The following is a 17,288-nucleotide window of genomic DNA, read 5'->3' on the forward strand; positions in this document are numbered from 1 at the left end:
TTTAAAAGGCTCTGCATGTCTCTGAATGAGGCACATGTAGAAGAATAGAGACATAGCAATTTTTCTGGGATAGCTCTAGGATATAAACCCTTTGGAAGAAAAATGTTTGACTTTAGTTAAATCCTGGGAATGAGCAGCATTTCTAAAAGCTGTCATGAGAGTAGAGGGAGGACTATCATGAGGTGATATTGGGCTGATGTTTGATAGAGGCTCAGGTTAAAAGTTTAAATTTGAACCATTCCGAACGTTTTTGTGTTTTGTGGAATTTGACTTTAAACCTTTTTACTTCAGTCCCATCTCAGCTACTTCTGGCTTCTTTTTGGCTCTGATTGGCCTGCTGGGTTTTGGTGCCAGTGAGGGCAGCCTGGCTGCAAACCTCTAGGCCTTAGAATAAAACAGCTCAGATCCTCACACCACCTCCCCAGCCCGTCTGCAGAGTAGGTGTATATGCCTGAATGGCTGTGGAAAGTACACTGTAAAGGAAAAATGTCTGAGAGTTACACACTTTAGCCAGAAATCTGGGTAAAATGGAAAAAAGACCCTTAAACCAAGACCTCATCCTAATTCCAGATGGTTTTTTCAAAGTGGCATAAAGCTTCTTCTAGAAACTTGAAAAACAACTTGGTTTTGGGGCTGCTGTACACTCTGCAGATCTTGTTTTATGCAGCTTTATTCAGTAAAACACAATTCTACATGAGTTTAAAAGCATGGAACAGCTGCTAAATTGTCTAGAATAAAATCTGTGATTGCACAGAGTGTTTCTCCTCACTGCCTTTCTAGACAAAATGGCGGGGGGAGCTTTTTCCTTCTGTGAAATAGCAGGTTCCAAAAAATATGTCTGGTTCCTATTACAGCAAAGGAAAAACTTGAGGTGTGCATTGGAAGTGCTAAGCCAGTGATTGAAATGTTAAAGTTGTTCCTAAAGGCCATTCCACATCATGAAGACATCATCTGTAAAGTAATACTGCACAATGATCTGTGAGGAGAGGAGGCTGAATTAGCATTCAGCATGGCTGCAGCTTCCAAAAGTCCCACATTCGGGTCAGCTCCTGCAGCACAACCTGCCTGAGGAGCCTTCAGTCAGCTCTGACCAATTTATTTAGTGAAAAAAAGGTTCAGGTGAAAGATTTTTTTTTTTTATCTGTGACTTTTCCCATCCTGCACCTTTGGGCACGTCTGTGGCTGCTCAGTGTGCCACATACACCAACTCACCCAGCCACTTCCCCAGGATTCTGGAACTTGGAAAGAGCATTTCTGCTGCAGCAGCTCAACCAGAGCACACCAATGAGGTGTGTGATTTGCCAACTTGCAAAATCTCTTTTTGAAGGCAAGTGTTTGAGGAAAATAAAACAGTTGAAGTCTTCCCACTGGTAGTGTGCCAGTGGAAAAATAATTTCATTAAAAATAAACATTCAAAGTAATTTATTGATTAAAATTGAAAATGACAAGTTATCTGCAAGAGCTAAGGCTCTCAGAGCTCAAACACTATAGCAGGAATGATGATAGACCTTTGGCTTCTGTACTACAGTGACTGAGATTGCTTAACAAGAAAACCCCTCTTTTCATTATTAATATCTCTTTACAAGCTGTACAGATCACATCTGCAACTTGAAGAAGTTGTCACAAGTCTTTTGGCAAAAAATGGGCAACATGTATTTGCTGATCTATTTTTTTTTTCTTCAAGAGAAATTGTTGCCCCATTCTTTTCCCCTAATTTTTGATAACAAATTTAATCTTCCTGCCTCCCTTCTGACCTTCCTTCCTTGTGGGAAACAGGTTGAATGAAAAGGTTCTGTGCAGATCTTTCCATCAGCTGGTCCTGACTGGGTTTAGTGGTGTCACATCTTTCAGTGCTAAGTGAGCACATTGCTTTTCTAGGGCTGCTAGCAGTTTGTAGAGCTGTCTTTGAGCTGGGCTTGCAGTACTTAACCTTTGATCTTTACTCTTAGTGGGGTGCTGAATTATTAATAGGGCTCACAACTGAGAGGTTTTCTTGTGAGTGTGAAAACTGCTTGTTTTGCTGAAATGTTGTTACTTAGGTTTTCACACTCTGTGAAATGACAAAGGATTTTTGCATGTTGCAGTAGCAGTGAGCAATATAAACCCTCACAATAAATGTTTTAATTATTTTCATTTTAAAGGTGTTCCCAAGCCAAATGTAACATGGCTGAAGAAGAAAGATGTTTCACAAATCAATTCTCTCTTGGTTTTGAATGGCTCCTTATTTCTGAGGAATGTTTCCTATGGAGATGCAGGAACATACACTTGCAGAGCAACTAGTGCCCTTGGAAAAGCTGAGGCTGCATCTGTTCTCCACATAACTGGTGAGTGCTAAATGAGAATTCCTTACTGATAACAAAAGTCAGCCAATTTATAATCAAAGTTTAACCATAAAATAGTTGGGGGCATATTTAACACTGTACTATAAATTTTGATTGCATCTGACTCTCTTGGATCTGCTCTCTGTTTTGTGTTTCCTGTAATGTGAAGTTGGGTACAGATGGTTTGACTTGTGACTTCAAGGCTGTTCCATCTTCTTGATTCCAGGTGACAAACCTTAAAACACCTGACATATCAGGAACTAAATCCACCTGTCACATTACAGTGGGCCCAGTGCTTTTGACTAGAGACACAGAGCAGGCTTGAGTATTCAGAAAATCTTCAGGGAAAGGCAGGAAAATGAAAGCAAAGGCTAGTTTTGGGGTTTGGGGTTTTTTTGTGGTTTTTTTTTTTTTTGTGTTTATTTTTGGGGGGTTTTTTGTTTGTTTTTTTTTTATAATTATAGAGGCCAATAAAATGTAGGGGAGAGGAAAAGAAAGAATTCTGATTATGAACTCCAAACTCTTAGAATAGAAAACATAAAGAAAAAAAAACTCCATGAAAATACCTCTGTTGTAAGTAGATGAATAATGTCATTCTGTATGATGCAATCATGCCTTGGAAATCACTGCAGTCAAGGATCATTTGGCTCTGGAGATGAGCTGTCTCACCCCTTTGCTGTGCAAAGTGCAGCCCAGCTCCCCGTGAGCAGTCCTGCTACCAAGATCCCTTTCTTGGGCTCACACCCAGGGCAGGCTGTGGGTGTTTGGGTCTGCTGGCCAAGGAGGATGTTCTGAAGACTTGATAGCAGCCTCTGTGTGAGGATGGGGCAGACTGAAGCTGCCTTCCTGGTTTCAGTTTCCCTGGAGTACACCAAAACTTGGGATGTTCCAGAGAGGAATATTATTATAGTGATGTGACTGGAAGACTGCTCACTGGAATCTAAATTTCATTTCTATTCCTGGTCATGTGACATTAGTTTAAACAAATCTGGAGCGGATAGGAGAGGGCCAAATTCTGCAACTTTTTGGCTGTGCAAGACTGCAGTGAAATGGGAGGACTTCTGCTGTCAGAACTTGCAGATTGCAGTGGCTCAGTGTTGTCTGGAGCATCCCATCAGATTTTTGGCTTGGCTGCAGGACTTGCTGCCTCATCAGGGGCAGTCCAGCAGTAGCCCAAAGTCTGTCCAGCCTTTCCAACAAAACTCCCTAAGGGCTGACAAGGCAACCAGTCCTTTGCCTGTGGAACTGACCTCACTGTGATTTTGGGGAGACTTTTTTGTCCTAGTGTTTATAGACAGGCAGGAGGCTTTATACAGAATTTGCACACTGAGTAAAAATGTTGAGCCAATGTAAAATGACCCAGAGAAGTTAGAATATAGCAAAAGATTTAAACCCTTCTGGAAGGAGAGTCATAGATGTTATGTACATTCATTAAAACAGAAATGTTGACTAAGTGGTAAGAACTGTGTGTTACTGACAGATTGCCCACATTTTTGGCAGTTATTCTGCTGGCATATGATAGAAAGGAGGAGTTGCTATAGTGATGGGCATTTGGCTCTGTGTTCATTATGCTCTCTCTATGCATAATGAGATTTTAAAAGATGTTATTCTTTTTTCTATGATAACGCTTTGTCATAATTCCATCTAATGGAACAGAGGAATTGGCCAGATTCCACTGAGAGAATTATTTTTCTTACAATTTCTGAATGCAATGGGATAATAAATAATATTGTCATGAAAAATAGAAAACATGTCCTGTAAGTCTTGTTTTTACACTGTTACAGGATTATTTTTCTAACAGATTCAATAAATTTATTGATTCATTAATTCAGAAACTTGTATAAACATAAATAATTTTTTCCGTGTACACATGCAGTTTATTTCTTAGATAATTTAACTGCATAAATGAAGTTGATCCTAAAGAATTCTAAACTGCTGTTATCTTTCTGCTTCATAAGTAGCCTGCTGGATATTTTGATATGGAATGTTTTTTGGCATCACAATTTAATTCTTGCTGAGAGATCTTATGCACTGTGTTACAGAACAAAGACTTAGAGAGAATAACACTCCATTATTGAAGGGAAGCAGAAGAAAGCGTGTCCTGATGGCATCTGGGGTTGGTACAAATGTCAGTGTGGTACCTGGTGATCCACTAAGAATAGGTGTGTTGTCTTTCCTGCTTTTTCATTAATATTATTTAATTATTTTATTAAAATAGAGGGAGGCCTATGGAAAAAGTGAGTGCAATTCCCAGGAGTCCATGTTTGTGACCACCTGGATTTCTTAACTCTAGTTCAGCTCTCAATTACCAGGGAGGAGGCCTTAGATTAAGATCATATATTTTTATTCAGCTTTTCAAAAAATAGCTTTCTTTAAGACATGGTGAGGTGAATTACCCTGACAGTAAAGCCATGTAATTGCTCTTTGAGTTTCACTTGAAAAAATGGAAGGGATTCAGCTGGGCTCTATGTTTGTTTTTCTTTCCTGTCCAAGTGAATGCCTTTGTCTCCATCCCTGCCTGTGTCCTGTGGAGTGAAAATGCAACAATTTCATTTATTGCATTTATGACTCCCTTTCCAAGCAGATAGAAGGTCTTTAATTACAGAGCTATTTGTATATTGTAGAGTCTGGGATGAAATCTTCATTCCATTTGAATAATTGTTCCCTCCTTCCACTTGTTCCTATAGAAGTTAAATTTATAAGAGCTTACTGAGGAAGTGTGGCAAGTACACATCAGCTTACAGAGCATGGGGCAGTCAGGATTTTGGGCCATAGCTTGGATTTCAGTGGATTTATGCATATTCTTGTTTATATTTAGAATGGCAATGTCCTGTATGTAGAATCACACACTTGTATGTACTTGTTCACAAACGTTTCGATGTGTTGAGAAAAACCTGCTGAAATGCTGTTGATTTTTAGGTTGCCCAGTGCTGCCCAGCCACAGAAATGCAGTCCAGTGGCTCTTTGGAGATAATCCAATTGAGGAAGCTCAGACCTTGGAATACCAAACCCTGCTTGGGGGTCGTATCCTGGAGGTGAACACCAGCTGTGGTCACTTTGCTGGACAGTTCCAATGTCGGACCCCAGCTAGTGCAAAACTGATGTCAGTTTGGGTAAATGTCAAGAAGGAAGGTTTGTTGAAAATTATATGACAAATTCTTGAATTTTAAAATATCTTCTTTTGCTCTGTAAAGACTTTCCTGATAACTAACCTTCTTGTCTGTGTTGAAAGTAATTCAGAAATACATGCTTAGCTTCACATATGGGAATGGTCTTAATTAAGTCAGTAGAAAATGCCCATACTGAGAGTTGGATATGGTAATTAATGTGTATCCAAATATCGTTTGGGGGTTCTTATTTCTGGCCTGTGTATCTGAGAAGCTGGGAGAATGTGTCTTTCTGCTCAAACAGTTCTAAACCAGGCAGGTTTTATCAACAAACTTCTCCATGACAGCCCACCAAACTGAAATAAAACTGACTTTGAGGTCATCTTTAAAAATATCTTCATAAAAATAAAATATTTTTCATGCAATTGTCATACTCCAGCATAATTACAATTAATATGGTAGTGCATACTAATTACTGCTGACACCCTAAATCCCATCAATGTACCAGATCACACTGCACACTCATAGATTTCCATGTGAAATTCTCAAGAATGTCTTGTAAGGTTCCCCAGCATAATGCACTCACACAAAACCACATTTCTATCAGTAGGCTAGAAAATGTGCAACTAAATTACAAAATTGGTGAATTTTAAAAGACCCTTGCATGTGCACCAGCAGGACAATCAGCTGTATCTGCAAACATTTTGTCAAGTTTTAAACATTTTAAGTATTTAGAAAATAATTATGTTCTCTTTTTTAAAACCCAATTATAATTGGGAACTCAGATTTAAAACCAAGCATCTGTTGACACTGTAAGCTTTTCTGTGTGTTTTATCTCTTCATCTACCAGTTTGATTTGGCTTATGACTGATCTGCAAGGGACTCAAGCAGTAGGATCAGATCCCCTGTGCTCTGTATGAGGATGTTTTTTGGTGACTCTTCACAGGTGAAGAGGGTTCTGGAGTGCCTGAGTTTATGAAAGAAGTTACACTTGCAAAGGAATCTTACTAAGATGCATCTATGAACAAAACATTTACTTTTAAAAATCAAATATAAATCAGAAAATACCCTAATAGAATTTTTAAAAACTGGGTCCAGCCCTAGATCCCAATCTAGATCTCATTAGAATTTCTGCCAGTTATTGAACTGTCCACCTGCAGTCTTCAGCTGGGCTGGCTTTTGGTTGCTCCGTTCCCTCTCCAGTCAGGTTGGGCAGTGTTTTGGGGTGATTCCATTTTCTGGTTCTGAGCTTTAGCTGTGATTGACACTTCAGTAAATGTTTCATCACTGCCATACCCATGCATTTGTGAGGCTGTAAAACCTCCCTTGGTGGTTTTTGCACAGTAGGCATTTTGAGGGCACTTCTGAGCAGTGTCATCCTAGTTAAACAAACAATACAGTCTCTCCATCATAGCTGCAGTCAGTAAATTTAACTATTTCTACTTTGAAAAAGGCCCTTTTGTATTATTTTAAGAAATCCAGAAGTAATAAGGAAACATTGAAAAACAATAAGTTAAAGAATTCATTATGTGCTGCAAGAGTGAGTCTGTGGACACAGCTGGTAGCTATCAATTATTCTTGGTTATTATAGAAAAACCTGACTCCTTCTGTGATCACATAAAAATCTGTCAACATTGCATAGTACTTCATCTTTTACCAAGTGTCAAAAAAAATTGTGGAGGAAGGGGTAAGTGTGGAATTTTGACTAAATATAAAGGTAGTACTTGTTAGAGGTGATCGGTTTTTAATATAAAACGCTCTTTAAAACAAATTCCTTTTTCATCTTGCCAGATGCCTCAGTGGCAAATTATTTTTACATTAAATACTTCTCTGTAGTTTAGGACGGGATTTTCTTAAATCCTGAAATTATGTGAGGTGTCTGGAGTAAGATGAGTTTTATTCAGGACAAACTTGCTGTAGAACAGCAGGAAACCTAGAGAGCCTGATTTACAATTTCCTCTTTTTAATGTTCATTGTATAAAAATGTTATGAAAGTTTTAAAGGAAGCTCATCAGTTCCTACTGTGAGCCAGGTTCTGCCCTTCATGTGCTGATCTCATTTGCCTTCTAGAGGGCTTCATGGGTAAGGGCTGAACTTGAGGGGGAGCTGAGCAGAACTAAATTCTACTTTGGCTCATGGTCCCTTTCCACAGTGCTGAAATATTTGCTTTTTTACAGAGGATGTGGTGTCTCTCCAGCCTACAGAGCCAAATCAATCAAAATGTGACACAGTTCCAATGTACAGTCCCTCTCTCACACTGCTTCCAATTGTATTTCTTAGATTACACCTGGGAATATGCTGAGTGGAGTCCTTGCTCTGCCACCTGTGGGCATTCAGGAACCCGCTCCAGGAGCCTACAGTGCACAGACACAAAGAAACAGAAAGTAAATGAGTCAGAATGCAAAGAGCTGCAAAAGCCAGGAGCTGTCTACCAGCCCTGCAACAGAGAGGACTGCCCTCCCAGGTAAACTCCTTCTGCTCTATTTCCATGTGCTCCTTGTGTCTTAAAATGCACTCACCACCTCCTCAAATTGTTTCTGTGTTTACACTTGAGTGTGAAATGTGAGGTTTATTTCATCATGAATCTTAAAGCATGATAGATGTGAAAATGGATCACAAGCAAGCAGGGAAATGCTTGATTCAGCTGAACAAATAAGACTCGAATGTGTCTCCATGCTCCTGCACCAAGTCCTGCTGCTACCACGCCATGCCATGCCTCACCACACCACACCACACCACAGCACACCAACCACACCACACCACCACACACGACCACACACCACACACCACACCTCACCTCAAAAGCTGAGCTGGAGATCTCTCTGGGGCACTGGGATGTGCAGTTTTGTGGAATCTGTGCCATCCCAGAGGGAAAACCTGTTGTGTTTAGAGGCTAACTCTGTGTTCACCTGCTCTCCCTTGTGCCAGCAGAGCTCTGAGTATGAGTTTTCTGTGGAATTCCTCATTCCTCTCTAATGCCTCTCACCACAGTCCTCCTTCAATGTCCTTCCCTGCCAGTTTTCTCACTGGGTCAACTTGGGGCTGAAAATATTTCCATCACAAAGTGTATCATAACATCAGATTCCAAAGGCCAAACCCATACCTCCAGACTATCTGAGCTGCACTGAGCATTCCAGCTCAACAGGATGTTCCCCCAGGTTTTCAACAGGAAACCCCACAGGATCCTTACAAGTGCTTTTTGTGCTTTAAAGAATTGGCCATCACTATCAGCAAAACTCTGAGGGACACACACACTTTGGAGTTATCCCTCACTGGAAAATGCTGGCAGGGAAGTGTTAACACCGTAGCTGACATTGTGAGAGTGCATCTTGCCAGTGAGATCTAAATTCTGTTCTAAATGCAGAAAATCTAGCAACTGATATATATCAGGAGAAATTGTTTATATTTCATTATTAGCAGCCAAAAACAGATCATCCTAAATTGTGATACTGAATTCCAGCCAGCCCAGAGAAAGCAAACATTTTGCCAGTAGAAAAATACTGAAATCAAAATAATAATTTGAAACACAGCTTCAGTTGCAGGTTTTCCTCTTAAGCACCAGCATTTGGATCAGATGACAGGAGGGTGCAAGAGGTGCTGGGGCTCCTCTGAGCAAGGTCATGCCTTTCAGTGGATTGCAGGGCATGACTAAATAATCTGATTATCACTGGCCCTGGAGTATCCACAACATAAACAAATTGGTTATTCATATGGCTAAAGAGAATGGGAACTGAATTGTCTTTTATATGCTTAGATTTGTTCTGCTTTTAATTTGGCTTTATGTAATCACCAGTGTAAGGCAATTGTGTGTATACTAACATAATTAACTCTGCCTTGAGCCATATGTGTATGCTAACATATAAATTGGTTTCCTTTTATGAAATATTCCATGCTTTCTACACAGGAAGAGCATCCCAGATGTCTGGAAAATAGCCCTGTGTCTGTTTCTTGGTGTCTCTAACCTCTCTCCTTCCCTGGGATTAGTGACCTGGGAGAGCAGTGCCAAATGTCCAGACTTCCCATTTCCCACTCACTGATTTCTGCACAATCTTCTCATCTCAAGGCAGTTCTTTAGAAAGCACCCATAGAATTATAAAGGCTTTAGATGTATGATCAGTGCCACGGGACCTTAATTATTCAAAGCATTTTGCATGTGTTTAGTCACTTCTCTCTGTCACAGTGGAGAGGTACAGTCAAGCAAATGTGAGGCCTTGAGTATCTACTTAACTTGTGCTTTGCTGTGCATGCACTGCACCAAATGTTTGCAAAAGTACTTCAGCTTTAAAAGGGAGAAAAGACAAGGGTGCAGACTGTGAAAGATTAATCTTCCTTGAATGGATATAAGCTGTTTGAGTGTAAGAAAATCAAACAAATGCAGAAGAAAATAGAAATTTTTTCCTGTTATCACTGCTATGGTACACGTAAAGTTGATTTTATATTTTTAGCCTAGATTTATGCAAAGAGCAAGTCAGCTTGATTGTATTAACACCTGCTGCCTCCCCAGCATTGTTCCTAGCTGCTGAAACAGAGTAAATATTTGTGACTTCTAATCAATAAATAACATGTTCTGCTTGAGCTGTTATCTGGTGAGATTCTGATGTAATATATTCGGATGAGTTATGGCTGCTGTCACTTTAGTACCAACTAAATCAGTAGCATTCATTTTAAAAGTAATGGGAACATACACTCTGCTTCCTCCTGGAATGTCACATCCAGCAGGGTCTGTAGGGCTCACCTAGTCACAGATTCTGGTAACAAGCAGTGTAACCTCTGTTAGCAAATAGCTGTCATCAGTTCACCACGTTTAGAAGACCTTGCCCAAGTGAAGAAGAAGCTGATTCTAACTATTCTCACATCAAACCTTTTCAAGAGCAGGTTCTTCAGCATTTTCTTTGCTAACAGTTGCTGCCACCTTGCAGCAGGACTGCAATGATTGCTGTACTGTGTCTGTGCATCCTGCAGGTGGGTGGCTGGGCCGTGGTCTGAGTGCTCTGCCTCTTGTGGCAGCGGATTTCGCCACCGGCAGCTGTGGTGTCACCAGGACAAAGCCAACGGCAGCGCCCTGGCCCTGCTGCCAGGAGCCTGCACACACAGGGACAGGCCTGTGGCAAGGAAACCCTGCACAGGACACTCGTGTGCAGTGGGGCCAGCACAGCCTCACACACAGGTAAGCAGCAGCATGTGTCTGCATCTCCTAACATCACACACGTGGGACGGTGCCATCGTGGCACTGGCTGAGCACCTGTCCTCTGTGGCACCTCTCCATCTCTCCTCTTGTGCAAGGAAGGAGCTCTGTGGCTGTAATTACCTTCCAGACCAGTCAATTAGAAATCTTGGTTTTTTATTTCATGCTCTCTGAACCTTTTTTTTCATTGAAGACGTGACCTGAGACCAGAGTATTAGCTTCAGTGTATTTTATAAGCTAAGCCATTATAAAGTATTCCATTTCCCAAGCTGGTTTATTGCTTTATTGCAGTCATATTAATACACAGTTTGCATGGCTGTACTTGTGAAGTCCCAAAAAAAAGATAAATTAATGTGCTTCAACAGCACATTGAAGAAGTTGTTCTATTCACAGAATGCACAGAAGTCTGTTTTCCCATATTTTCTGTTCCTTCCTTCATGCAGTATGAAGCAAACTTGTGAAGCAAACTTGTGTTCATGTTGATATTATTTGTATTTACTGTTCAAAGTGCAAAGTAATTAATTAGAATTGCTATTGCTGTATTGCCAGTACAGATTTTAGGAAGGCAAGTTTGTAAAGGGCAGAGCTACAGAAAGAATTCTGTAGCAGTAGCATGATGAGAGAAGACAATGGATTTTGCTTTAAGAGCCGGCAGGAAAGTCAGTGTCTTGGCAAAATTGCACAGAGAGAACCAAAAATATATGGGCCTTATGCAAACTGAGGTGTGACAGGGCTGAGGAAGGTAAGGTGCAAAAAATCATGGCTGGGCTGTTTAGCTGAGTAACTCCCTAGGAGGGTAATTCTGTTGTTACTAACTTGGCTGTTTCTTTTTCTCTCCCTTCACCCTTTCCTGAATTTTCAGTGTTCTGGTCGCTGTGCAGGTTTACAGCACCGGCAGTTTATCTGTCAGCTTCAGAATGGATCTTCAGTGCCAAATTCTTCTTGTGATGAAAGAAAGAGGTAAACAGTGTGAAGAAGTTACAAATTAGATTCTTTATGTGATCAGATTGGAGATACAGGATTGTCAGTGCAGTACAAGTAGACAAATTCTTTTGTGTTAAACAAAGGAAAGGAGGTAGAGACAGTCATCCCTTTGTGGACACTGGACAAATTCAGGAACCCAGGAGAGGTTATGCCTGAAGAACACACAGCATCCAGTATGCAGTGTTTCAGATTCAGTTAAGTTTTCTGAAAGATAAAATACTTTTTCTATTCCAGGGCTAAGAAACTGGTTTAAAGAAACTCATGTTTTCTTGTGAGTGAAAAGGCATGATGAGTGAGCACAAAATTAAATTAAGAGAATTCAATTTAAATATAGGAAAAAATTGAATGGGTTAGCCAGAAAGTTGTGGCATCTTTGTCTTTGGAGATGTTCAAAACGCAGAGACAATCTTGAGGATCCTGGTCTAGTTGTGCCATGAGCAGGGATGTGGGGGCTGATCAACAGAACTATTGATGTATGAATAAGGGTTTAGCACAAAAGCAAACATTTGACTGCCATTTGTTTCCCTGCACAGCCCTCCTGGCAGAAGGAACTGTGATTCAGAGGTGTGTGATGTGTACTGGAGGACAGGTCCCTGGAGGCCCTGCAGTGTGAGCTGTGGCAGTGGGTTCCAGTCCAGACGAGTGTCCTGCACGCACAGGCAGAGCACCAGACCCGTGCCTGAGCAGTTCTGCACAGGGAGGAAGAGACCAGCGACCTGGCAACACTGCAATGTCACATCCTGTGGCAGTATGTAAATGTTTATTTAAATATGAGCATAGTAATAGTTTGTAGTAGTTATATTAGAAAGTGACTCCCAGTTGTATACTATTGGTTCTACAAACATTTGATTGTACATCAAAGGTAAAACTATCCTCTCCAAGGAGCACTTCGGAATCCTGGGGTTTCTTTTCTCTAAGTAGGCCAGTTTGATATTAAAGCCTCAGAAGCACTTTTAGAAACAGGATATTTAGGAAGTTTTTTGCAAACTTCCCTACATGACTGTGCCAGTTGTGACTCAAAAGTCTCTGAGCGAGCTGTTAATGCCTCCAAGACGGGGTAGTGTTCTGAAACAGACAATGAGTAAATGAATGCAGTGAGATCACACCTCTTAGTTGTGACCTTGTTTAGCTTTGAATCCACTGCTGCCAGAAATGTACACTAAAATAATTACAGAAGCCCATCAGTTGTTTACTATGGCAAGTTCTTCTATTTCTCTTTTGCTCATTATAAAGCCTTGTAATGTTTAAATATATTTTTCAGAAGGCGAATGCAAGGATACAACTCACTACTGTACATTTGTAAAGCAACTAAAGTTATGCTTGATAGACACCTACAAACAAAGATGTTGTCAATCATGTCAAGAAATGTAAATCCTCTATGGCAAGTTCATGATGCTGCAGTGAAGAGATGAGAAGAGAGGTTCATTAACCTAACCTGCCTGAAGTATAATCTTGTAAATGAGACATTAGTTGTAACAGTTAAAAGGTAACACGGGGCTAATGAAAACAGAGTGTTGTAGATGGATGTGCTGGACAACGTATCATTTCTGGGAACTTTCATTTTTCATTCTTTGCAATGGAACTTCTAATGTTTTAAACATGTCTGGATTAGCAAGATAATATTATGGCATATCATCTGTAAAATTTTGTGGGCCATAATTTATAATTTTATCAGTGGAAAAAACCCATTACCTAAAAGCAGCAAATAATGGTTACTGTCCTTAACTTATGAGGAAGAGTCACAAAAATACTTTAAAAAAATTTGGAAATGCAGCAACTATTGACTCCCAGGATTTTGGTTTGGTTTTTTTTCATCATATTTAACACCGGTTTTAAATTTATAGAAGCTGTGGTTTGTAGCTGTAAATTTTTGGCAGCTGCTTCATTTTCATAAACAGCTTGAGCTTAAGGGTTGATCTCACAGGATATGCTTTATGGATACTTACTCTCAGATGGATACACAGAAGTACACTGAATTTTTCCTGCTTGTATTTCTGTGTATGCAGTGAGAAACTATAGATCCTCATACAATTTTCAAAGCAGCAATAGAGCTCTTTTGAATAAACAAGGTGTCATTTTTTATTGTTTCTATTCTAATTCCGGTCTCTGAAGTACAATCGAAGTTCTGGCATGATTATACTTTTGTACTGATATTAAATGAGACAGAAGCTTCCTTGTCAGAGCTGTGAACAAACACTTGTGAGCACTGTTCTCTCACACATCAAGTCAAATGAGGAACCAGTAACTGGCCAAAATAGCTGTCAGATTTCTTGTCTTGAATAATCTTTCTATTTTGCTCCATTAATGGGGAAAAATGTCCAAGGAAGATTTATTAATTGTGAAGATAGACAAGTGCAAGAAATCTCTTTTGAGCATTTTTCCATCAAGATGATTTTCTCATCACAACCATTAACCATCTGAGTAATTTACAAGTTGATAAATTCTTACCATGATATTCCTGTAAATCATCTTCCATGTTGCAGATTGTCCGTCTAGGGCTTTAAGCAGAGAGGACCCCACAGAAGGCAGAAAATAGATGTTTTCTTCTTTTGTAAATTCAAACTACTGCTCATATTGGAGGCCTGAATGCTCACTTTGACTTGGCTCTTGTGTTCCACTCTGACCTGTGTGCCGGGCAGAGCGCTGGAGTGCTGTGGGGACAGCTCAGACACAGCATCCTGCACAGAGGGGTTGCATCACTGAGAATTAGGGTAGCACTACTGTATAGAAAATGTTTAGGGTGGACTATTGTGTCCAAGGCTGACTGCAATGAGAGGATATTCCTGATCATTACCTTTTTCATCAGCAATGGGTCTTGATTGTTTAAGCAGTTTTTTAAATTAAACATTTGTAAGATACTTTTGTAGATATTTATTGTCTGATTTAAAAGTGCAATATTTTTTTTGTACAGTGTTTAATAAAGATTTTTGGACATATATTTTTTCTTATTACCAAAATTTCTTATTCATGTTTCCCTTTATATTTAAAGTTTTCAAATGTTAACATATAGCATTTTTTGTTGCTTAACTTTGGTTAAGTATGCATGCTATACCAAAGCAGTGCTGTAAATGTTTGTGATTGCAATGGGCATGATTATTTTATTGCTTCTCCAGTAACTGAAGATTTTAGCTTCTTGAACGTAGTTTTGATATTTCTGAAATAAAATATAGTTTGATTATTCAACACTGTGATTACGCTGAGATTGTTTATTACCATGATTTTCATGGTAACTCTGCTTTCATTCTTATTTTTTCAACCTACTTTGTCCATGATTCTGGGATCTTTTCAAAACCTCAGATTAGTTCTTGTTCTGTTATTTTTAACAGTCTATCAGACATATTGTCAACTTCACTGCAGTCTGCTTTGCGCTGCTATTAAGAGACAATGTAGATGTAAACTGACTGAAAAAGTGGGAAGATAATTTGCCAAAATCCGAATGTCATCTCTGAGTCACTGCAATCTAGAATTAGGATTCTTTAAAAGGTGGAATAAAATTGCATTTCTTTTCTGGGCCTTCATCAAGCAGATTCATTTAGATCTGACAGAACAGCTCCATGTTTTGTATTTAGTGAGTGATGGGAATGCTTCCATGAAAAAGAAATTGTTTCAGAATAACCACTATGTGTAAATAGTCTTTAGAAAGAATAGTCTAAGAAATAGCATGAACAATAAAAGTCTTAAAATTTTTTTATTGAATAGAAAATAAATGTCTAACAATGTAATGGTGGTGTTTCAGAGTTATCCTAGATAACAATATTGGCAAAGGCTTAATTTTCCTTTTGAATCCATTTGTGCAGTCTTTAAAAAAAGCAAAGGCTCTGTACAGCAGTGCTGTGGAGCCTGCTGCTGGATGGCAGAGTGCACAGAAAGCACTCTCAGAACAGCAACTGAATCCATGAATAATATTTCTGCTTTTACATCTTGGTTAAGCATGACATCATAAAATGCTTTTTAAAAAGCTGTTATTTTGGAAAAATATAAGTTTTCCAGCCGTCTCTTCATTTGGTCTGCATTTCAGTAATTTGTTGCTTATGAAAAAGTTGACGTCAGGTATTGAATAGTGTCTGAAGGTTTATAATATCATTTGATGCTTTTCCTGGAAGCACAATCAGTGTATTGGGGCTTTTTCAATTGTGAAGTAATAAAGGCTTCTCTCTTTCACTATTAAACTTAGGGGAAAACATAAAGGACAAAATGAAAGGAAATATGCCCCTCCACCCTAAAAAAGCTTTCAAACACATCTGCAGAGGAACTGTTAAATGTATCGAATATGCCCTCTACTTCCCTTCCTCTCAAAATGTTTGTACCGTGCTGGTAGGTGGCAGCAAATGACTTTCCATAACTTAAGGGAGGGAAGTGACTTCAGAACTGAAAAAACAGCTGTGAAAATTTTAAAAAGCATCTGGGCTCCCTCACAGACCCAGCAGAAGAGCCATTTTGAGCAGAACATACAGGCACATGTAACTTCATGGATTCAGATTGCATTTCTCCCTCCCTAGAAAGAGCTGGAGGGCATTGGGAGTTCCTGTAAATGGCTCCAGAGGCACCAGGACTGTGTACAGGATGTGGACCTGGGTAGGTGTGACTGTGCAAAGTTTTGGCTTTGTTTCCTCAGTAGTGGCATGACACAAAATGATTCAATTGAGTGTACTTTTTTCTTCTGTGGTACAAAAAGATGACAATCAATTGGACTTCTTCCTGTCCTGCTTTTAGGTTCTTACTGATTTACATCATCCTTGTTCATTCACAACCTGAAGGAGGTAAATAATTTTCAGACAGAAAATTAAAACTGATTTTCTATGTCATTAACAGAATAAGTGATACTACAAAACACAGTACAAAGACAAAACTTCTGTAAAAGTGACTGCTGCTCTAATAATGTCTGGATCCTCTCATGTAATGTTTTTGTGCATAGCTGATTTGCTCAGTTCAGATTTCTTGCTTTCATATGACCAAGTTCCTGCTTTAAAAATGTTCCCATAATTGATCTTAGCCTTTTATAAGAGACTTTGTTTATGAAATACAGCCACATGATTCTGCAGAACCCAAATACTGTTCTACACCAATGGGTACAAGATATGCAATACTGAGAAAAAAACCATACTGGAGTAGTGTGATAGAGCATAAAAATACAGTTAATTACAGAACTATTAACTGGGACTTGCTTAAATCATGAACGTAATAAAATTACATTGATTCATCTTGATTTCTCAAAATCAGCTAAAGATACATATAGAAAATACTAAATATTTCATACAAAAGCAATTTAATATAAAATTTCTGTTAAAAAATTGGTGTCTGTGTATTTGGAACAAGCAATTCTTTGAAGAGCAGACAGACTGAAGCCAGGCTGCCTACAGATTTCTGCACCTCAGCTGGTATTTCTGAGTTTACTCCATTTTCTGTAAATCTGTGCAGACTCATCATGAGATTTGATTGAATTTGCACACTGAGTTTAAAGATGATTCAGCCAGGGAAGACACATGCACTAAGTGTGTCAGTGTGTCCAACATGCATCAGTTTTGTTTCTTTTGGAAGTAAGGCTGAAAAAGCATGACCAGGGGAAATTAGGAAACAGAGTCTAATGACCTGCTTTTGGTTGAGTGGTTTCAATTATGTGTACAGAAAAAGAGTAAGGTTACCACCTGTTAATTGCCACCAGAAATTAAGGTGGGAACTTTAGACTTACTT

At 39.3% G+C, this 17,288-nt stretch overlaps 1 protein-coding gene across 6 annotated transcripts in view; it reads left to right on the plus strand.

Moving 5' to 3' along the window:
• The window catches only part of ADAMTSL3 (ADAMTS like 3), a 174,694-nt gene extending 159,906 nt beyond the window's left edge, over window positions 1-14,788 (plus strand). For 5 of the 6 annotated variants that reach the window (XM_033071114.1, XM_033071111.1, XM_033071113.1 and 2 more), the window contains exons 24-31: window positions 2,142-2,324; window positions 4,364-4,483; window positions 5,241-5,453; window positions 7,709-7,892; window positions 10,391-10,595; window positions 11,476-11,573; window positions 12,131-12,345; window positions 12,859-14,788. In XM_033071114.1, the coding sequence (XP_032927005.1) occupies window positions 2,142-2,324; window positions 4,364-4,483; window positions 5,241-5,453; window positions 7,709-7,892; window positions 10,391-10,595; window positions 11,476-11,573; window positions 12,131-12,345; window positions 12,859-12,968 (1,328 nt within the window). In that variant the 3' untranslated portion in view covers window positions 12,969-14,788. Of the gene's footprint in view, window positions 1-2,141; window positions 2,325-4,363; window positions 4,484-5,240; window positions 5,454-7,708; window positions 7,893-10,390; window positions 10,596-11,475; window positions 11,574-12,130; window positions 12,346-12,858 lie in introns of those variants that run through there. The other variant, XM_033071116.2, reaches the window with a different exon arrangement.
• The last annotated feature ends 2,500 nt before the right edge of the window (window positions 14,789-17,288 follow it).

The sequence above is a fragment of the Catharus ustulatus genome, chromosome 12 (genome assembly GCF_009819885.2).
Source record: "Catharus ustulatus isolate bCatUst1 chromosome 12, bCatUst1.pri.v2, whole genome shotgun sequence".
In the NCBI taxonomy this organism is placed as follows: Eukaryota; Metazoa; Chordata; class Aves; order Passeriformes; family Turdidae; genus Catharus; species Catharus ustulatus.